Source organism: Bufo gargarizans, chromosome 1 (assembly GCF_014858855.1).
Source record: "Bufo gargarizans isolate SCDJY-AF-19 chromosome 1, ASM1485885v1, whole genome shotgun sequence".
Taxonomy (NCBI): Eukaryota; Metazoa; Chordata; class Amphibia; order Anura; family Bufonidae; genus Bufo; species Bufo gargarizans.
In genome coordinates, this window is record NC_058080.1 from 477,075,805 (window position 1) to 477,097,628 (window position 21,824).

Below are 21,824 nucleotides of genomic sequence, written 5' to 3' on the forward strand. Positions count from 1 at the left end.
CATATGCAAAATGAAACAAAGGGCGAAAGTACTAGATTACGTCGTTGGGAGAGATTAAAAATGTGCACACATGGAAGATATCACAAATAAGGACGGGTAAAAAAATTAATGGTAAAATAAATTGAACATAATGTAATCTATTATAGAATAAACTGCATAAGGGGGGGATGCATGCAAACACGTATGCTTGCACATGCGTGGCCGCATGTATAGTTACATATAGGACTGGAGCCACTGTTGGAATTAAATATACATAAATATATAATATATTATACAGTAGGCTGGATATCGATGGTCATCATAAACTACATGTACGTAATAACACTAATAAGCATGCACAGGGCAACCAAATGAGTCTGGGATTACTAGTCCCACATTGATTCAAACAGATAAATTGATCGTAATGTAGGAGCCTGAATGGATGAGAAACATGCAGCGATGGATGTTCAATTAATATAATATAAACTGCTGTTGGATGCAGACAATGCTGAGAGAGGTGACACAACTGGGAAGTGGGCCCAAAATGATTAGGATTAACAAGGGAGGCATGGGGAGATGTGGAGCACATGGCTGCTGATCTTACCTGTAAGGTCCGTACTGGGGCTTGGAGCGCGGCCTTGCACGCCTGCTAGAAGGCGCGCTCAGAAGAGCAGGAGAGAGGGGGGCGGAGTCTGAGATTGACAGCTATTCGGTCCGTCGGACCGGAACTGTCATTGTGAACAGCGCATGCGCCGAGCGCTGTATGAGATGCTGGCTTACTGAGCCGTAGGGACAGGATCGCTAACAGGGGAGATTCCAAGAGGGATGATGACTGAATGGAGTGAATGAATGGAGGGGAGTGGTGTGGGGTGTATAGGAGGCTAAAAAGCTAGTGGGGTGATATGGTTGAGGATTTGGGCAGTAGTGGACTGGATGATATGGGAAATAAGTATTAGATGAATATATATATATATATATATATAAATACTGATGGTGTGAGCACAATTGAATTGGGGGAACATTGTTGGCCTGATATATGGATAACTGGTGTTGGGGTGGCTTGAAAATTTGTTTGGGGGGAAATAGAGGGACTGGTAAGGGGTTCTAACGGTGGGATGGAGCAGGTGTACGGGTATGTGGGTCAATATGGGTGATTATGGGTAGGCTGGTGGCGGGAGGGCTGTGTACTGAAGGGACAAATACCTGTGTAAAAGGTATGCCGACCAAATATACTGGGTGGATGGCAGGTGACAGCTGGGAAATTGGTGATGTGGGACGTGTTGCGATGGTAGGGACTGTGGAAAGTGTGAAATGGTTGAAGTGATAGCTGATGGGACAGTGGGCTAGTGAGGAAAAGTGCATGGCCCAGAGCTGTTAATTGGGAGAGGACTGGTCAGAAGCAGTTGCTCTCTAGTGATTCGTTTAAACCATAGGGTTCTATGGTTTGCATTTTGAAAATCCAAAAAATTTCTTTCCGTCTCAATTTCTGAAATCTGTTTGAGTAGGTAACCGGAATTTGTTCAATCGGAGTTATGGAAAGGTTTGTTGGGTCTTTGTTGTGGACCTGAAGGAAATGCCTGGATACACCATGTTTGGTGTAACCATTTGATATATTCCAGCGGTGGTTGTTGATCCTTTCTCAGTGCTTGGGTGGTGCGGCCTACGTATTGTAGTCCGCATGGACATTCTAATAGATAGATGACATAGCTTGAGGAGCAATTTAAGAAAGTTTTTATCTCAAATTGCTCTCCTGTAGAGTTGCTTGAGAATTTTGAAATTCGAGAGGAAATGTTCAAGCAGCATTTGCAGCGGCAGTGTCCACATTTATAACTTCCGAGCAGTTGGGGAAAGAAAGTGATGGTATTTATTGTATTCTTTTTGCAGTCCCGTAGTCGGCTTGGAGCAATAATATTTTTAAGCGTTTGGGCCCTCCTGAATGTTAGTTGGGGTTTTTGTTGGATATGTTTCTTTAAAAAAGGATCCGCCTGTAAGATATGCCAGTGTTTAGTGAGGGTATTTCGCAAGGTATTATGATTGGTATTATATGTCGTAATGAAGGCGGATTTAAACTTTTCTGTAGCTTTTGAGTCACCTGGTTTGGTTGTGCATGAAGTAAGACATTCTGTTTGGGTGTATCCCTCAGCTCGCTGAAATGCTGCATCTATAATTTCCCTAGGGTACCCTTTCTTTTGGAATCTTCTTTTGATGACTTGGCTTTGGTTTCTGAAATCTTCATCCTTAGTACAATTTCTGCGTATGCGCTTAAACTGGCTAAATGGAATGTTGTTTTTCCATTTTTTGTGATGGGAACTCTGATAGTCCAAATAACTATTGCCGTCGACTTTTTTGAAAAAAGTTTTGGTCTTAATGACGTTTCCTTTTGAGGATATGACCAAATCTAGATATTCTATGGCCACCTTTGAGTAATTAGCGGTAAAGGTAAGGTTAAATGTGTTGTTATTTAGGTGAGACGTGAAGCTGGCAGCGTCTTCCATATTTCCATCCCAAATTAGTAGCAGGTCGTCGATGTACCTCCTATAGAAGATCAATTGCTTGTGCCAAGGATGTTTGTTATAAATATATTGGGTCTCAAATAGACCCATATATAAATTTGCATAGCTCGGCGCGAAACGCGTACCCATCGCGGTCCCTTTCGTTTGCTTGAATATTTTATTTTCGAAGGTGAAAATGTTGTGGTTCAGAGTGAAATCTATCGCATCCAGAATGAATTTGCTTTGTAGGTCTGGTAAAGTTTCATCCTGTTGGAGAAAAAGCTGTATAGCACTTATGCCTGCTGCATGTGGAATGTTGGAATACAGTGCTGAAACATCGAGTGTTATCCACATGTAAGACTCTTTCCATTTGATATCTTTAAGGAGGGAAATCAGACTCGCTGAGTCCTTCAGATGCGACGGCAATTTCATTACATATTTTTGTAACAGAATGTCAATGTAGTGTGACAGGTTGCAGGTTAAGGAAGAGATGCCAGAGATGATGGGTCTCCCCGGCGGGTTATCGATAGATTTGTGCACCTTTGGTAAGTGGTAGAAGAGGGCCAGGTTCGGATGGTCCACTAGGATGTATTCTTTTTCTTTTTTTGTTATGACTCGATGTTTCTCGGCAGTTTCCAGTAGATGGATTAGTAATTTGGTGTCCTCTTTTAGCGGATTTTCCACCAGGACCTGATAGTAATCTTCATCTCCCAGGATTTTGAACGCTTCATTCAAATAATCATTTCTATCCTGAATCACAATACCTCCTCCTTTGTCCGCGTTTCTGATCACAATGGACTCATTATTCGTGAGATCCGTCAGGGCTATCGTCTCCCTCTTGTTGAGGTTATCAGGGATGTTTAGGCCTTTGTTGATGGTCCTAAGTTCTTTGGTCACAAGGGCAGAGAAAGTTTCTATGTGGTTTCCCCTATGGTATATGGGGTTAAATGTTGATTTAGGTTTAAGCCCCGTGTTGACTATTTTTGGTGTTATATCCTGGTCCATTGTGGTATTTTCTGGCATTGTTTGTGGTACAATTTTGGGTTTTGATGCTTGGATCTCGAAATGTCGATGTAGCGTTAGTTTGCGGATGAAGGTATTTAGATCCACGAATAGTTCAAATTCGTTGAATTTGCCTGTAGGGCAAAAGGATAAGCCCTTCTGTAGCAGGCTCGTTTCAGCCTCTTTCAGTGGATGTGAGGATAAGTTAAAGATACGGACTAGTGTTTCTTCCTGTTTCTCTTGGGACTTATGTTGTTGGTCACTGTTTTTTTGATGTTGGTACTTTGTGAGTGCGCCTGATTTTGCTTTTCCTCCTCGCCGTCCTCTTCTGAGCTTATTCTTCTTTTTAATCCTCTGTTCAGAGCCGGTCTGAAAAAGTCCGTGATCACTGTAGTCCCTGAGGGTTGTCGCAGGACATACACTGCTTCCGGGGTCAGGGCCCCGGGTAAGGGTAAAAAAGACTGCTGATCGATAGGGTCCGGGTTGTCCTCGATGCTGGTGTTGTGAGTGGTGATGAGTGAGTCTTCAAATATAGCAGAGCAGTTGTGATCAACTGCTGGATTGTGCACAATACCTGGATTAGGAGGCAAAGGGACAATGGGCAAGCAAGAGGAGGTAGGCGAATGGGGAAGTGGGGGTCAAGCAGCAGTGGAAAGACCAAATATTGTGGCGGGGAGGCTTAGGTGATCAATGGAAGGATCACTGGGTTCCATGTGGGATGGCGAAGTGCGTGGGTTTGGCGCAAGTTTCTGGGGTATTGATTTATCGGGAGTTTTGAGGGGCGGATCTTTACCCAATTTGTGGTGGTTGATTGAGAAGAGTGGAGGGGGATTGACAACAGGCTCGGCTGGAATATGTCCTTCAAGGGCGGGGCTTGGAACCCCATTACGAGGGGGGGGGGGGGTTCATTCGTGTGTTTCATTCTATTACTATTAATAAAGGTATTCCTTTGATGTTGTGATCTGGTATGTCTGACGTCCTGGTCGAATGGACGTGGAGGCCTTGATGGCGTATTTAGTGATTGGGTAGCCCGGTAGTGGGCTCTAGGAGATTGGGTCGCCCTTTGTGCCGGGTTAGGCATAAACCGGACACAATTGAGAAGTGGTGGTATGGTAGAATTGGGGTCAGGTAATTGTTGATTATTATGTCTGTTTGACCAGAACTTTATGTTATTATTGCGAAAATCTGTTCTATCTCTATTTAGTTTGAAGGATTTAGTTTCTATGGTTTCTTTTTCATATTTAAGTACTCTAGTGGTGATGAGTCGATCAAACTTGATGAAATCATAATGTGTAGAGTGCTGGGCTAGATTAGCCACATGTTCATCAATCTGTGTTTTAAGTATCTCACAAAGTTGTTTGCGTTTGGTGTGGAGTCTATTTAGCATACCCTGGGCACAAATTAGCATATATTCGTCCCATTCTTTAGAAAAAATTGGGTCATTTTTGAAAGAGCTTTCAAATCGTAGTCTTAGTCCTCTAGGTACCAGGCCCTCTGTACAAAGCATAGGGCATAAGGGAGAGTGTAAAGATCTATACACCTAGAGAGCTCTATCAGGGTCAATAGTAAAAGGGTTCTAGCCCCTAAGGGGGTTAATAGTCATTAAATACAAAGTAAAAAAAAAAAAAGTTAAAAAACAAACAAACACCAAAATATTAAGTTTAACAGGTTGCCAACCTAGGACGAGAATGCTCATCCTAACTGGCCGGTACTTAACGCCCGAGCATTCTCGTCCTAAGGTTAACCGGCTGCCCCACACGCGCTGCTGCGATCAGCAACAGGGGCCCGGCTGTACTGCAGAATCTGCCATCATCAGTGAAAACACAGATGCCGGTGGATTAACCCCCCTGCATGCCGCGGTCACGCTGACCACGGCATACAGGGGGTTTGCGGTAGCTAGTACATCCCCATCGGGTTCCCGTGCTGCAATGATGGGGACCCGATGGTTGCTATGGCAGCCCCGTTGCCTTGCACAGGCATCGGGACTGCCAGCTACGGAAACCCAAGAGATCCAGCCCCAGGACTGGGTCTCTTAGGCAACTGTCAGTGTCTTACAGTGTAAGGACACTGACACTGACCAGATGTATTGTGCTGTATTGAAACAGGGATAAAAAAAAAAATATTCATAAAAGTGAAATGTGTTTTTAACAATATTTTTTTTTTTAAAGTTTCAATTAATAAAAAATGCCCCTTCCCCATAAAAAGAGACATATAAAATAGTAAAAAATAGAAAAACAAAACAAAAAAAACACACACATTGGGTATCACCGCGTCCGTAACAACCTGCTTTATAAAAATACCCCATGATCCACCCTGTCCGGTCAACACTGTAAATAAAAATAAAAAAAACTGTGGTAAAAAAGCCATTTTTGTCACCTTTTATCACAAAAAATGTAATACCAAGCGATCAAAAAGTCATATGTACCCTAAAATAATACCAATCAGTCATCTCATCCCACAAAAAATGAGTCCCTACATAAGACAATCGGCCAAAAAATAAAAAAGATATGGCTTTCAGAAAATGGAGACATGAAAACATAATTTTTTTGTTTCAAATATGCTTTTATTGTTTAAAACCAAAATATATATTTTTTAAAACAGACATATTGGGCATCGCCCCATCCGTAACAACTTTCTCTATAAAAATATCACATGAGCTTACCCGTCTAGTGAACACCGTTAAAAAAATAAAAAATAAACATTTAAAAAAAAATGCCAAAAAATAAATTATTTTGTCACCATACATCACAAAAAGTGTAATACCAAATGATCAAAAAGGAATATGTACTGATTGTTTTTCTTTCAAAAAATTGTGTACTCTGCCGTGTTCCTGTACAGCAGTTTACAACCACATATGGGATTTACAAAATGATGCAAACATTAATGTGGACATATGGGGAATGTAAGGTAATAACTCTCTTATGATGTATCACTATCTGCCTTAAAAGCAGAGACATTCAAATTTTGAATATTGCTAATTTTTTCCAAATTTTCAGTACATTTTAGATTTTTTTAATAAATAAAGGTGAATTATATCGACAACATTTTTTCCCCATCATGAAGTACAGTGTGTTGCGAGAAAACAATCTCAGAATGACTTGGATAAGTAAAAGCATTCTGAAGTTATCACCACATAAAGTGACTCATGTCAAGTTTTAAAAAAAACAGCCTGGTCCTTTACCAATTTTACATATAAAATATATGAACAATAAATGAATAAACATATTACATATCGTCCCATCTGAAAAAGTCCAAACTATTAAAATATGAAAAAATATCTCCTGTGTGGTGAAAGCCGTAACAGAAAAAAAAAAGAAAAAATAGGATAGCTGTTCTGTTATGGGCCGGACGTTCCATAAAATGCGGAATGCATGCGGCTGTTTTGGTGTGTTTTTTTTTTCTCATGGTATTGAATGGAGTATCGAAATACTTTTTTATGGTATTGAAATCGAATCAAAATTTTGGTATCGTGACCACCCTAATCTGACGTGCCCAAAGATACATAGACGTGAACGGGGACCTCTTTCAGCATCTTTTTCTGACTTGTGGGTAATTAAAAATAAAAAAACAATCCATTTGCTCGTTCATCTTGTCATACTATCGCTGGAGGCAATACTTTTTCGTGGGCTATCCTGTTTTTTTTACAAGGTGTTGACAATTAGGATGTATAGGTGCTTGTGCTGAAGCTGTAATGTTAGTGTATAGTAGCATAAATCACCCATGGACTACCATGTTAAAAAGTGTTGCCTCTCTATGGAATAGCGCAGTCTACTGAACTGTTATATACAACAGAAAAAAGGTATACTAAAATATACCAGCTGATAGGTAAACAGAGCCCTATGGATTCATTTCAAATATGCACCAGGAGCTTTCCCAATGTAGCAAATATAGGGCTCTAACAGAGCTGCGATGCTTCTGTGGCTTATGATCAGGTTGCACGTTTGATGTGATACGACTAAGAATAAGTGAATTGATTCGCTCATCCCTAAGTAAGACTCCTAATGATTTTAGAGGATGCAGTGTTATCTTACTGCATAGAACGTAATTCAGATAGTAGATGTGTACAGAACGAATGTCATTTTTCATCCAGGGCTGGTATAATGTGTTCTTCTACAGTCAGTGGGCATTCCACCGGCCGTACATATCTTTACGCTGTTTACTGTAACAAGAAGCGTTATATTTGAATTCCGGTTGTATGTACATTGTTGTGAGAAACAAATGTAATATCTATAATCCCCCGGAGATGTGTTTCTGTATGAACAGTTAGAAGCTGGAAATGTCTTTCTCCATTTGCGGCACTATTTCTCATAAGAAAAGATTACTTTAAAATTGGTTTGTGTTTTCCTTACAAATGAAGGAAGAAGATTGTGCTAAGTGAATCAGCAGTACTTAGCTTGTGGCTTCGTCATTTGCCGAGCCTTGAAAATGCAGTGCTGGATCTATTACAGAGATTAATTGCTCTCCAAAGCAAATCATTCAGAGAAATGGAACAGATTATAAAAGATTCATACTTGGTAAGTGCTCGAGTCTCAAAAAAGACGTAATTGAATTATCATTAATATTCAGGGATAATATATACACATTTCTGATGAAAGTGATCTCTGCCTGTAGTTTTTCAGTACTAATTAGTGTGTTTCTAGCAAATTCTATTTCATTACTTTATTCATTTAGGTAAATGGTTGTACTTTTTTTTATTTATTTTTATTGTTGTGCTCCTTGCTTCAGAAATATACAGCAGAAAGCCGCATTGGCGCTTCGATACTGTCTGCTACAGTTTCAGACGGTAAACAATACATGTGGTAGAAAGCCAGTCGCCATGCTCTCCCTGGAATTCCTCATTGCAGCTGTGTTTGTAAAACATAACCCATATTTCAACTCCTTTGTTCTTCCAGAGATCCAACGTGAACAAGAAAGCAGTGTGTTGTATTAATGGCCTGTACATGAACCATATGGTGTTAGGTGATTAGTATTACTATGTGGGAACATGAGTCATGCATTTCTGATTAAATTATAAAGCATTGTGGTGCTATGGCGAAATAAATGTCCCCTGATTACAGCTGGAGCAACAGTACAATAGTCTGGAGCAGAAGTGTGTCATTTATCAGAGGCCGTATCTCTGTGCAGAGTGTCAAAGTACTATCAGGGTGACCCCTGTGCTTTCTTGGAGAGGAAACCCGATAGTCACTGCATTATTTTTGGTTTGTGAGAGTAATTAAAGTGTGATGGTCTGGTAACTCCTATTTTATATGGTGTGCTGTTAATTTTGTTTCCTGTCCCTTGAGAATGTAACAAAATTAGCTATAGAAATTCTAGAATCTCTGGGAAGTTATAAAAGTTTAGAGCAGACACTGTGCCGTTTTTGTTTCCTCTGACATAAGCTGACCTGCTGGTATAGTATTAGGATAGGATTTCAGACTGCTTTTAACTGTGTCCAGCAGAAGAAAAAGAGTATTATGTGTGTGTGTGTGTGTGTGTGTAGTGTATATATATATATATATATATATACTGTGCAAAACTTTTATGCTAGTGTGAAAAAATTGTTCAAAGTAAGAAAAAAATGTAAGTGTGTGATTTATTTTTTATCGATTAACAAAATGCAAAGTGAATGTACAAGCTAGAAATCTAAAGCAAATCAATATTTGGTGTGACCACCCTTTGCCTTCAAAACTGCATTCTTCTAGGTACACTGCACACAGTTTTTGAAGGAACTCAGCTGGAAGCTTGATCCAAACATTTTGGAGTGCTAACCACAGATATTCTGTGGATGTAGGCTTGCTCAGATTCTTCTGTCTCTGCATGTAATCCTAGACAGACTCGATGATGTTGAGATCAGGGCTCTGTGCAGGCCATACCATCACTTCCGGGACTCCTTATTCTTCTTTCGCTGAAGATAGTTCTTAATGACCTTGACTGTAGGTCGTTGTCCTGCTGCAGAATCAATTTGGAGACGATCAGACGCCTCCCTGATAGTCTTGCTGGAGTTTGTGACTCCAAAGAAAGGAATCTTGTACACCAAGGACCTATGAACTTTTATTCCAAAAAGTGACGCGTTTCGGAGATTAACACCTTCTTTTTCAAGTCGTATCTGCTAATCTGGATAAATGCGAGTAGTTTGTTGCTGCAGTCCTTTCCCTAATATTACATGACTTGAATCCTCCTCAACAGAAACAGTAATGGAAATTCATTAGGGCACGGAGATGCTTCAGTAATCAGGAAACATTCACTTTTCTGTACACCAATGACACTCTGAAACAAATCTCATCTTCTGGAGTAAGGTTTGTGGCTAGACATGCCACCACATTAGGAGCTATGGTCTCCCCAAACCTGCTGTGGTGCATATAGAGGAGAAAAATTCCAGCATACAATTCTAATAAGAAATTGCAGCTTTATTGTGTCCAGTATCAAATCCAGTAAAGATAAACATAAATCACTTACATGTTTCAGGCACCAAGTTTGCCCTTACTCATAGCTATGGACAAACTTTCACAAATGCTGTCAGCAACAGAGTGCCTTCGCAAACATTGTCAGCCGGAGACCACCCATAAACAGCACATTCAAGAGTCACAGAGCTAAAAGGATTAAAAGTGGCAGCCCGATTGCGCCTTTATTGAAATGTCAGCCAAAAATTGTGAAAATATATGAATTGACACTACAGAGCTCTTTTCACACCTAGCCTTGCCACTATGAGATTAAGGCATCCTCTATGTTTGGAGGAAAGAAAGGAAGCAGATTCCTTATTCAAGAGGGACCTAGATGCCTTTCTTAACCAGTTTCCGACCGCCCATAGACTACAAACATCCAGACGGTCTGGATATGTCTCTGATCAGGCATTTCAAAACATCAGTGCAGAGATTGCAGCTGCTGGAGTGGGGAGCCTACTGTATTCCCCATTAGGGATCGACCGATATTGATTTTTTAGGGCCAATACCGATAATTTGTGAACTTTCAGGCCGATTGTTGATAATTTATACCGATATTCTGGGAAAATTCCTACACAAATCTGCAGAAAATTAATATGTTTATTGTTAACGTGTATTTTTTTTTGTAAATCTTTCTTTTTCATTCATACTTAATATTATTATAATTTTTTTGTTTTTTTTTACTAACTTTTAGCCCCCTTAGGGACTGGAACCCTTGTCCTATTCACCCTGATAGATCTCACACTGTCCTTGCTGCTCTGTGCTTTGTGCACACAGCAGCATGGAGCTTACTATGACAGCCAGGGCTTCAAGCTCCGATCGGAGGAGCAGGGGAGAGAGGATCCTGTGGCCACTGCCACCAATGATTAATACTGGTGGGGGGGGGGGGCGCACTGCACCACCAATGATTAATACTGGGTGGCTTGGGGGGGGTGCACTGCGCCACCAATTCATATACAGGAGGCGGGAGCTGGCTGCAGAATCACATAGCCGGCTCCCGACCTCTATGAGCTGTAGCTGCGATCCGCGGCACCTGAGGGGTTAACTACCGCGGATCGCAGCTACCGCTCATAGAGGTCGGGAGCCGGCTATGTGATTCTGCAGCCAGCTCCCGCCTCCTGTATATGAATTAATGAGAGATTTCTCTTCATTGGTGGCGCAGTGGCCACAGCCCCTCCCCTTCTCTTGTCCTCCTTCCTCTCACTGGCGACAGCGGCAGCAGCAGCACAGGGGGGAGGGAGACACTGCTTCCTTCTCCCCTGTGCTGCTGAGGGAACACGGAGAGCGCTGAGAGCAGCGCGATCTGTGTTCCCCATACCTTATCGGAATATCGGCAAAATAGACGTTGATAACGGTCAAAATCCTGAATATCGGCCGATAATATCGGTAAAACCGATAATCGGTCGATCCCTATTCCCCATGTAACTAGGGCTAATATGTCAACCCCAGTTATAAGAGAAATCAGCAGTTTTGTATAATCTTATGGGGCGCACAAAGTGTAAAATAAAGAGTGTTTTGTAAAAATAAAAGTTTCAAGTGAAAAAAAAGCCCCTTTCCCCTCATCAACTTATTTGATATTATAGAAAAAAATTCATAAGGACTGGCTCTATAAAAATATCACTTGATCCAACCCTCTTCAGTTAAACGCAATTAAAAAAAACTATGCCAGAACGGCCATTTTTCGGTCACCTTGCCTCCCAAACAACATAATATCAAGTGATCAAAAAGGGATATGTCCCTTAAAATGGTGCCAATTAAACCATTACCTCAGTGGAAAAGATAAAGCAAAACAGTCACTCTCTGTGTATTAGATTATCCTGCTCGACTATTTCCCTGCACCGTTTTAAGGAAATTAAGTAAATTCTGATTTTACAAAGTGCTGAGGATCTATTCTTTCTTTTATTTTGGGCAGCTCTGCCCCTTGACACACTGTCACATACTGTACATCTTCATCATTAATAAGATGTAAATACATATTGTGTATGTATTGAATGACAAAACTACACTGATGGGAGGGTCGCTGTGATTCAGAGGCACACTTCCGTGGCAATGTTCAGGATTCTGAAAACACCTCAAGAAATGAGTGAGGAGGCCCTCTTTTTGATGCCAGTGTAAACCCCTAGGGCAGTGATGGTGAACCTTTTAGAGACCGAGTGCCCAAACTGCAACCCAAAACCCACTTATTTATCGCCAATTTATCGCCAACAGTGCCAACACGGTAATTCACCCTGAATACTACAGTACAGTATAGTATATCTTCCATGTATCTTTTAGCTATAATAGCGTGCCTACATTCAATGCGCTGCCTGTGCTGTTCATAGTGCGTCCTGCGCTGATGAATGGCAGGAAAAGTCTATGGCATATTGGTACACCACAGACTTATTCCAGGATGTGGGTGCCCACAGGGAGGGCTCTGAGTGCCACCTCTGGCACCCGTGCCATAGGTTCGCCACCACTGCCCTAGGGCTTTATTTAAATGAGTTCTGTCAACTTGAAAATCAGTTCCAAAGTAAGAATTCAGTATGTAGGGTAGTTACCTGGAAGGATAATCATACATTTTTTTTTTTAAACAAACTCTGGTCCTCTAATCCTAAGAAACGCTTATTTTTATTTTATGCAAATAAAGTTTTTGATGCAGAGTGGGCGGGACACTGTTTTGTGCACCTGACATCACTTATGTCTTCACTATCCGCTCTGAAACCTCATGTACTGTCTATTAGACAAGAGTAGACTCGCTGGATGGCATTACTACTGGAGCGTTGGTAGGCCAAACAGAGCAGCCATATCCACGGTCCACAGAAAACCTTATTTGCTTGCAAATAAAATGAAAGGATTTTTCAGGACTAACACATTTTCACCAGAAATGTATAGTTATGTTACAGGGCACCTGCCATACGTCAGGCATATTTTGAGACTGATTTTTAAACTAACAGACTTCCTTTAAATCCTATTACTTATTCTGTACCTTAATACAGTGTTTCTGTATATTCTCCTACTGGGACCTCGCCAGCCAGAACTTGATCATGCCTGAACCTCACCATTATTTGTAGTGTATGGCAAATGTTTTAAAAGAATTACCTCAATCTTAACATATTTTCTCCAGAAATAAGTAGTACATTGAAATAAGTGCACAAAGATTGTTATGTTGCTAAGGCAGAGACTAGAGCAACCACAGTAAAACCAGTGCCCCACGTAATCCAAAGTGACTCCCCAACTATGCCTTACCAACAAGTGGGGAGCACCGTATGGTTTTAGAAGCACTGTCCTAATATATACTTGTACATAGTTCGCATCTACTCTCCCTCCAAGTGGCTGTTATTTACTGCCCCCCAGGCCCAGCCACCATCTTTCTTGACCACTTTACCACCTGGCTCCTACACTTTCTTTCTGCCAACATCCCCACTATCATCATGGGTGACTTCAACATCCCTGTTGACACCTGCCACTCAGCCGCCTCTAAACTCCTATCACTCTCTTCCTCCTTCAGCCTCTCACAGTGGTCTTTCGCTCCCACCCACAGAGATGGTCACACTCTGGATCTTATGTTTACCCGCCTCACTCCCTTTCTAACCTTTCTAATTCGCTTCTCCCACTATCCGACCACAACCTACCCACCTTCTCTTCACTGGTCTCTTCTGCTGCTCCCCGATCCACACACTAACACCAACCCCCCCCCCCCCCCCCGCAGGAACCTTAAACATCTCGACTTTTGCTTGCTTTCTGACTCTCTTCTGCCACTCTCTACCATTTGTTCCCTCCAAGACCTAGATACTGCCACCACTCTATATAACACGACAATAAGTACAGCTCTGGACATTGTTGCCCCCCTCACACACAACAAAACCCAAAAAATCAACAGACAACCCTGACACACCAACCTGGCCAAAAAACTCAGACAAGCTTCCAGGGCTGCTGAGCGGTGTTGGGAGAAATTCCGTTCTAAGGATCACTTCACCACATTTAAGCAATCCCTCCTCATTTTCAAATCCTCACTTGCTGATGCAAAACAGGCCTACTTCTCATCTCTAAGGCCTCTTTCACACTTGCGTTGTCAGGATCCGGCGTGTACTCCACTTGCCGGAATTACACGCCGGATCCGGAAAAACGCAAGTGAACTGAAAGCATTTGAAGACGGATCTGTCTTCAAAATGCTTTCAGTGTTACTATGGCAGCCAGGACGCTATTAAAGTCCTGGTTGCCATAGTAGTAGTGGGGAGCGGGGGAGCGGTATACTTACAGTCCGTGCGGCTCCCGGGGCGCTCCAGAATGACGTCACATGCGATCACGTGATCCATGCGCTTGGGGCGCCCTGACGTCACTCTGGAGCGCCCCGGGAGCCGCACGGACGGTAAGTGTACCGCTCCCCACTACACACTTTACCATGGCTGCCAGGACTTTAACGTCCCGGCAGCCATGGTAACCATTCAGAAAAAGCTAAATGTCGGATCCGGCAATGCGCCGAAACGACGTTTAGCTTAAGGCCGGATCCGGATCAATGCCTTTCAATGGGCATTCATTCCGGATCCGGCCTTGCGGCAAGTCTTCAGGATTTTTGGCCGGAGCAAAAAGCGCAGCATGCTGGGGTATTTTCTCCGGCCAAAAAACGTTCCAGTCCGGAACTGAAGACATCCTGATGCATCCTGAACGGATTTCTCTCCATTCAGAATGCATTAGGATAAAACTGATCAGGATTCTTCCGGCATAGAGCCCCGACGACGGAACTCTATGCCGGAAGAAAAGAACGCAGGTGTGAAAGAGCCCTAATATCTTCCCTGTCCCACAGCCCTAAACAACTTTTTAACTCCCTTCTCCTATCTATCACGAACAATGGCTGCACACTCTCCCCGGTCAACCAAGTCTGCTGCCTTGGAGTGACCTTGGATTCTGCCCTCTCCTTCCGACCACACATCCAAGCCCTTTCCACCGCCTCCAACTCAAAAACATCTCCCGCATCCGCCTTTTTCTCAACTTTTAAGTCTGTGAAAATGCTTGTACATGCCCTCATCATCTCCCGCCTAGACTACTGCAACATTCTCCTCTGTAGTCTTCTGTCTAGCACTCTCGCACACCTCCAATCTATCCTCAACTCTGCTGCCCGACTAATCCACCTCTCACCCTGTTACTCCTATGTCTCTCCCCTTCTGCCAATCCCTTCACTGGCTCCCCATTGCCCAGCAAATTCAGTTCAAAATACTAGCAAATACATACAAGGCTGTCCACAACCTGCACTCTCCCTACATCTTTTAGCTACTTTCCCGATACATCCCCACATGCAATCTCTGATCCTCACAGGACCTCCTTCCTTAATTTCCTCTTATCACCTCTTCCCACAATCGCCTCCAAGATTTCTCCCGTGCATCCCCTACATTCTGGAACTCGCTACCCCAACATATCAGACTCTCACCTATAGTGGAATCCTTCAAAAGAAACCTAAAAACCCACCTCTTCAGACAAGCCTACAACCAGTGACCCTGCTGCCTCTCTACCACCATGACCAACTCTACCCTCTCCTACTGTGTCCTTCTCCCATACCATGTAGATTGTAAGCCCTCACGGGCAGGGCCCTGTCTCCTTCTGTTCCAGTTTGTAACTCGTCTTGTTCATGCTTAGTGCAATTGTCTGTATTATGTATGTATACCCCTTTTAATATGTACAGCGCTATGGAATGAATGGCTCTTTAATAATAATAATAATAAATAAATAATAATAGTATTATGCACATGCATATTGTACTAGCAAATAGAGATATGCCAATAATTATAGTTAAAAGTAATCTGTCATTAGAAAATGGCCTATTGCTTAAATCATGTTTTCATGTTAAATATATTTGTAAATCATTTTTGGTGGTTATTTTTAATTTTCCATGTCAATATCTATATAAAAAAAAAATTCTGCTGTTTTTGTACTGACGAAGGCGAATAATAGGCACCACCTCTTAGTCTGCATAGATCACTTTACTGTAGTTATCTGCTTATCGTTATAGGCAGGACTAGAATGACATATATCACCTATATATAAATATAAATATATATATATATATACACTGATAACACTGGATCCACCATTCACAGTAGGGATCCAACTTATGCACTTCTCTGACCTCTGCACAGGTCATGGAGCAAGCCTAGAAAATTCATAGAAGTCAATATGTCAGCTCCTGTCCATTGTGTATGTGGCCCATAGTGTCAGCTGTAAAGCATATCTGTAAATGCTGTTAAGAACAGACCAGGCAACATGGCAACCACCATATTCATGTTTAGGAAATAGAATAAAAAAAATTGCAATCAGAAAATAAAAACAGATTAGAAAAATGTGTCACTATCTGGTTTTAATTTGCAGACATTTTCTGACATGCTCTGATGTAGATTGTCTAGGCATGATGGGAGTTGTAGTTTTGCAACAGCTGGAGGGGCACTTGTTTGACATCGCTGGTCTATGCTTAGGCTGCAGTATGGTAAATATGACTGTTCCTGCTACAGTAGTTAAAGCACCCTCAGCCCCAATTCCATAAAATGGTCTGAGCTGCAGTACTAGGCTTTGCCACACCAGTGTGGATATATGCAGTGAAGGAGAACAAAAAAATCAATTTTGAATACAGGTCATGTTTTTAGAAAGTAATCTGTAATAAGGGATGTCCAAAATGACGTGAAAACATATACAACTTACTAGCTTTTACATTTTTAGAGTGGTTTTATACAGTTTTTCGTGGCCAAAAACCGGAACAGCCAAACCTTAGCTGTCAGTTAACACAAAATTATAAAATGCACTACAAACAGTGCATTTTTTCATTTGCACTATGTTCTTTGGATCCATTTCTTTTTCCCCAAAAACTTTCCATCCTCTGGTTATGGTGTTTTTTGTTTTTCAGGAATTCCCCATAGACTTCTGTATACCGAATTTTTATTTATTTAAAAATGTTGCGCCAAAAAAGGCTTGTAGAAATACTAATACATAGCTTCTCCAGACGGAGGCAGAAACCCCTTGTCTTCTGACGGGATATTACATGGAACAGCTTTTCATCCTTATTATTGTACGGGCCATTTATATGGGTCAGGCCTTATGCACACAACTGTATCCGTTTTGCAGTCCATAAATTACGGATCCGCAAACCACAGATGTGCACTTGGCATTTTCCTGTTCTGCATGTCTCACCTTATGCTGCAAATGCCTATTCCTGTGTGCAAAATGGACAAGAATAGGACCTTTTTTTGCGGGATGGTGGAATGGACATACGGATGCGGACAGCACACAGTGTGCTGTCCATGATTCTATTTTATTTTTTTGCTCCATTGAAATGCATATCGGATACGGACAAAAAATACAGTTGTGTACATGAGGCTTTAATCAGTGTCCCTCATAGACCTCACTTATCAAGACTAAATAAATGTAACTTCTCTTTTCTCAACTAAGACCCTCCCTTATCAGTTAAGTTGCTCTTCTTTGTACTCTCTCCAGTTCCAGGGCATCATTTATATGGACTAGTGCCCAGAACTGAACTCTATATTCCAGATGAGGCCGCACCAACACTTTGTAAAGTGGTAATATTACATCCCTGCCCCGTGGGTCCATGCCTCGTTTAATGCATGACAGTATCCTGCTAGCCTTAGAAGCAGCTGATTGACATTGTATGTTGTTGTTTAGTTTATGATCTACAAGGACACCCAACTCCTTCTCTACAAGTTGCTCTCCCAGTGTTACAACCACTAGGACATGTGATGCGCAGAGATTATTACTACCAAGATGAATAACTTTACATTTATCCACATTGAACCTCATTTGCCAAGTTGATGCGCAAAATCAGCTTGTAGTTTATGGACATCTTCCATAGACTGCACGGTACTACATACCTTGCCTTAATGTCATCTGCAAAAATAGAAATGGTGCCATTAATCCCATCCTCGATATCATTAATAAATTAATTAAATAACAGAGGACCTCATTGAACCTTGGGGTACACCACTTATGACCCGGGACCATTCTGAATAGGAATCATTGACCACAACTCTCTGGACCAAGTTCCTTACAAACTAAATAACAAACAAACAGTTATTGAGGTTCCAATAAAAAGTTCTTGTTTTATTTTCAGTTTCCAAATGACAAATACAAACGTATATGTACAGCGGAAGTCCGTTCCCTAAACATGGCGCCCACTTGCGCGTGCAGCGGGCGCCAAAGCTGCCGGGTTTATGCTATTTTAAATAGCAGAGACCCGCGGCACTTGTATGCGATCGGCCATAATTTTCCCCTTCAGATGCCGTGGTCAAATGTGACCACGGCATCTGATCAATCCGGAAGCAGAAGTTGCGCGCTTCCGCTCCGGTAACAGCGTTCCCCGACTGAGATTGGGGAACCTGTCACATTTCTGAAATAGCCCGAAGCATGCTTGAGGCCTCGGTGCCTATTTTAGGAATATACCAATACAGGCCACAGCATTGTATATATTCCAAATGAAGTGTTCAATGATGGCTATTTAGCCATCAATGAACACAATGGGCAATCTAATGATTGCCACATATTGTCACCCAAGGTGGCTTAAAAAAAAAGTTAAATTTTTATATTTTTTTTACAAAAATAAAATAAAAGTTCAAATCAATCACCCCCCTTTCCTTTAAATAAAAATACTTAACAAAAAAATAATAATCATGGGCATCGCCATGTGCGAAAAGGCCCATACAATTAAAATATAACAATATTAATGGCATAACGGGAAAAAAAATAAAAACAGCTTATTTGCCATTTTATTGTCACTTCAACTACCCGGTAATTTTTTTATAAGAAGTGATCAAAAAGTCGCACACACTTCAAATTGGTATCACTGAAAAGAACAGATCGTCCCGCCAAAAATTATTATTATACGTATTCTTCAAAGGTCTAAAAAAAAAAAAAAAAAAGCTGTATTCAAACACAAGAAAAATATCAGAATAGCGTTTTTTCCCGATTCTACCCCATTTTTTTATTTATTTTTTCGCTTCCTACTACATGGTATGCAACCGTAAATGGTGCCATAAGAAAATACAACTTGTCCCGCAATAAATAAGCCCTCATAAGGCTATATGAATAGCAAAATAAAAAAGAACTATGGGAAGGCGGGGAGTGAAAAATAAAAACGCAAAAATGGAAAATCCCAGGGTCCTGAAGGGGTTAAAAAGCTCCATGTGCCTCAAGTTGTGTTTACTTCACCTCTGCAATGACCTCTCAGCTCCGAGTGATGTGACCTCACAGCCAATCTCTAGCCACAATGGGGACATAAAGTTGGTATTGGATGTCCCTGCTGAAATCGGAGTCTGACTGTGGGGTCATGTGATTTCACCTTTGAAGGGACACTGACAGGCCCAAAAAGCATATTTAGGTATATATATGACAGTACAGGTCATATAAAGTGTATTAGAATCATCTAAGTATCCCCCCTGTCCACCTTATAAATACAGTAAAAATAAGTTTTATAACCTGCTTTCATCGTGTTCAATCTGCCCAAGGGGCGGTGTTTCCTCTCCACTTGCGCCCAGCCAGCCTCGCCACAACTGCCGTTTGAAGCGCCGCCCAGCTAATTAATATTCACTTCGCTGGGCGGCTACTAGTGTCCCCGGCCATCTTCAGCGCATGCGCCCGGCACCCTCACTGGCCGGGATCGCATCGCGCCTGCGCACAGTCTGATTCCCAGAGGCCGATGCAGCCTCTGCTTAATGCGCATGCGCCGGGCACAGCAGCGCTTCAGAGTAGCCGCCCAGCGAAGTGAATATTGATTAGCTGGGCGGCGCTTCAGACGGCAGTTGTGGCGAGACTGGCTGGGTGCAAATTGATATGAAGCACCGCCCCTTGGGCAGATTGAACACGATGAAAGCAGGTTATAAAACTTATTTTTACTGTATTTATAAGGTGGACAGGGGGGATACTTAGATGATTCTAATACACTTTATATGACCTGTACTGTCATATATACCCCTAAATATGCTTTTTGGGCCTGTCAGTGTCCCTTTAAACAGTGATTATAGTACCTTTTGGTATTTGCATCCTCTATTTCCGTTTTATTAAAGGTCAGTTACCACTCTTATCAATGTCATATATGTCATAGAGGAAGCCTATGTGGCTGTTATTAGTGGGGCTTATCAGAAACCTTAGCACTGTATGTAGAGGCAGATGCATTTTTGTAAGCATCATATTAATGTGTTTTATTTTACTGACAAAGATAACTCTAGCCTTTCCACTTCAGCCTATTAGGCACTAGGTGGCAGCATTTGTTAGTAAATGTTTCCAGTGCATCGGTTTACTAGAAACATGACTTATTAATCATGTGTTTAAAAGTTAATGTTGCATGACAACCACTACTGGTATATAGAAATATATACATTTTCACACAGCGAAGCAGAAAAGTCATTTTAATTCATTATATCAACTCGAGAAAAAAGCTACTTAAATGATATTGTTACGGGCTCATGCGTATGACCGTTGATGTTTTTACGGTCCACAAATTGCACAAAACACGGATACTGGCTATGTACATTCCTCATTTTGCAGAATAGAACGCCATCTATAGAACAGTCCTGTCCTTGTTCGTAAAAGTATAGGACATGTTCTATTTTTCTGCAGGTGCTGGTTTTGCTGGTACCACATGATTGATTCACATGCTATCAGGGCAGTATTGTATGTATTTTATATATTATAATAATAATGTTTATATAGTGCTAGCATATTCCGCAGCGCTTTACAATTCAGAGGTTTATGTACAAACAGTCATAAATAACAGCAACAGACCTGTCAATAATTAAAACAAGAGGAATGAGGGACCTGCTCGCAAGAGCTTACAATTTATGATCTACTAGCAGAAGGACCCGGTATATTTAATCTATTTTCTTTAATGTTTTTGTGTTATTAAAAGGTATCAACAGTATGCCCCATAACAGTGACCTCTACAGCACCCTTCCCTCTTAACAGTGATCTCCACAGTCCCCCACCCCTTAACACTGACTCCCCCACAGTGCCCGCCTCCTTAAAATGGGACCTCCGCAGCAGCCTATCCCCTTAACTTTGACCTTCACAGCAGCCCGTCCCTTTAACAGTGAGTTTCACAGCACCCCACTTTCTTGACAGTGACCTCACAGTACCCTGCTGCTTTAACAGTGACCTCCACAGTAGTTGCTTTTAATAGTGGCCCCTGCCCCCTTAACAGTGTCCGCCCCTTTAACAGTGACCTCCACAGTAGTTGCTTTTAATAGTGGCCCCTGCCCCCTTAACAGTGTCCGCCCCTTTAACAGTGACCTCCACAGCGGCCTGCCCCCTTAACAGTAAAATCCACAGTGAACGCCTCTTTAACAGTGACCTCCACAGTGCCCGCCCCTTTAACCGCCTCCGGACCGCCTAACGCACAGTCACGCATATACGCGTCATCTCGCAAGACGCGAGATGACGCGCTTAGCCGACCCGCGCATGCGCATCGCGGGCCGGCAAAAGTTAGAGGGGGGTCACGTCACCAGCCTGCCAGCCAATGATCGTTGCTGGCAGGCTGGCCATTTTTTAAATCTCCATTCAGAAGCCAGTTAACACATCATATTTGTAAATATGATGTGTTAAATGGCTTCCCTGCTCCTCTGCTGGTCCTTTTCGTCGGTTGGTCTCAGCAGAGGAGCAGGCTTCACAGTGAGTAGCACCAAACACTACACTTAGCCCCAGATCACCCCCCTGCACCCCAATTAACTCCTTGATCACCCCTTCTTGCCCCTGTCAATCACTAGTGAAAGTGAAAAAAGTGATCAGTGTTAGGTTTTAGGGATAGTTTAGGCCCCTTGGTTAGGTAGTTTAGCGATCGTTTAGTGCCCAGCCCACCGCACCGCAGTCACTTATTCGCTGATTAGCGTATCGCTGATCAGCTTTTGTACTTTTATAGTATCTGTAAGTGATCAGAACTGATCACAGTCAGATCTATAATAGTATTAGT

General features: G+C 42.0%; 1 protein-coding gene across 3 annotated transcripts in view; it reads left to right on the plus strand.

Moving 5' to 3' along the window:
• The window catches only part of FANCC (FA complementation group C), a 212,497-nt gene that overhangs the window by 124,551 nt on the left and 66,122 nt on the right, over positions 1–21,824 (plus strand). For all 3 annotated transcript variants that reach the window (XM_044273494.1, XM_044273505.1, XM_044273500.1), the window contains exon 8: positions 7,831–7,987. In XM_044273494.1, coding sequence (XP_044129429.1) covers positions 7,831–7,987 — 157 coding nt within the window. The remainder of the gene's footprint in view (positions 1–7,830; positions 7,988–21,824) is intronic.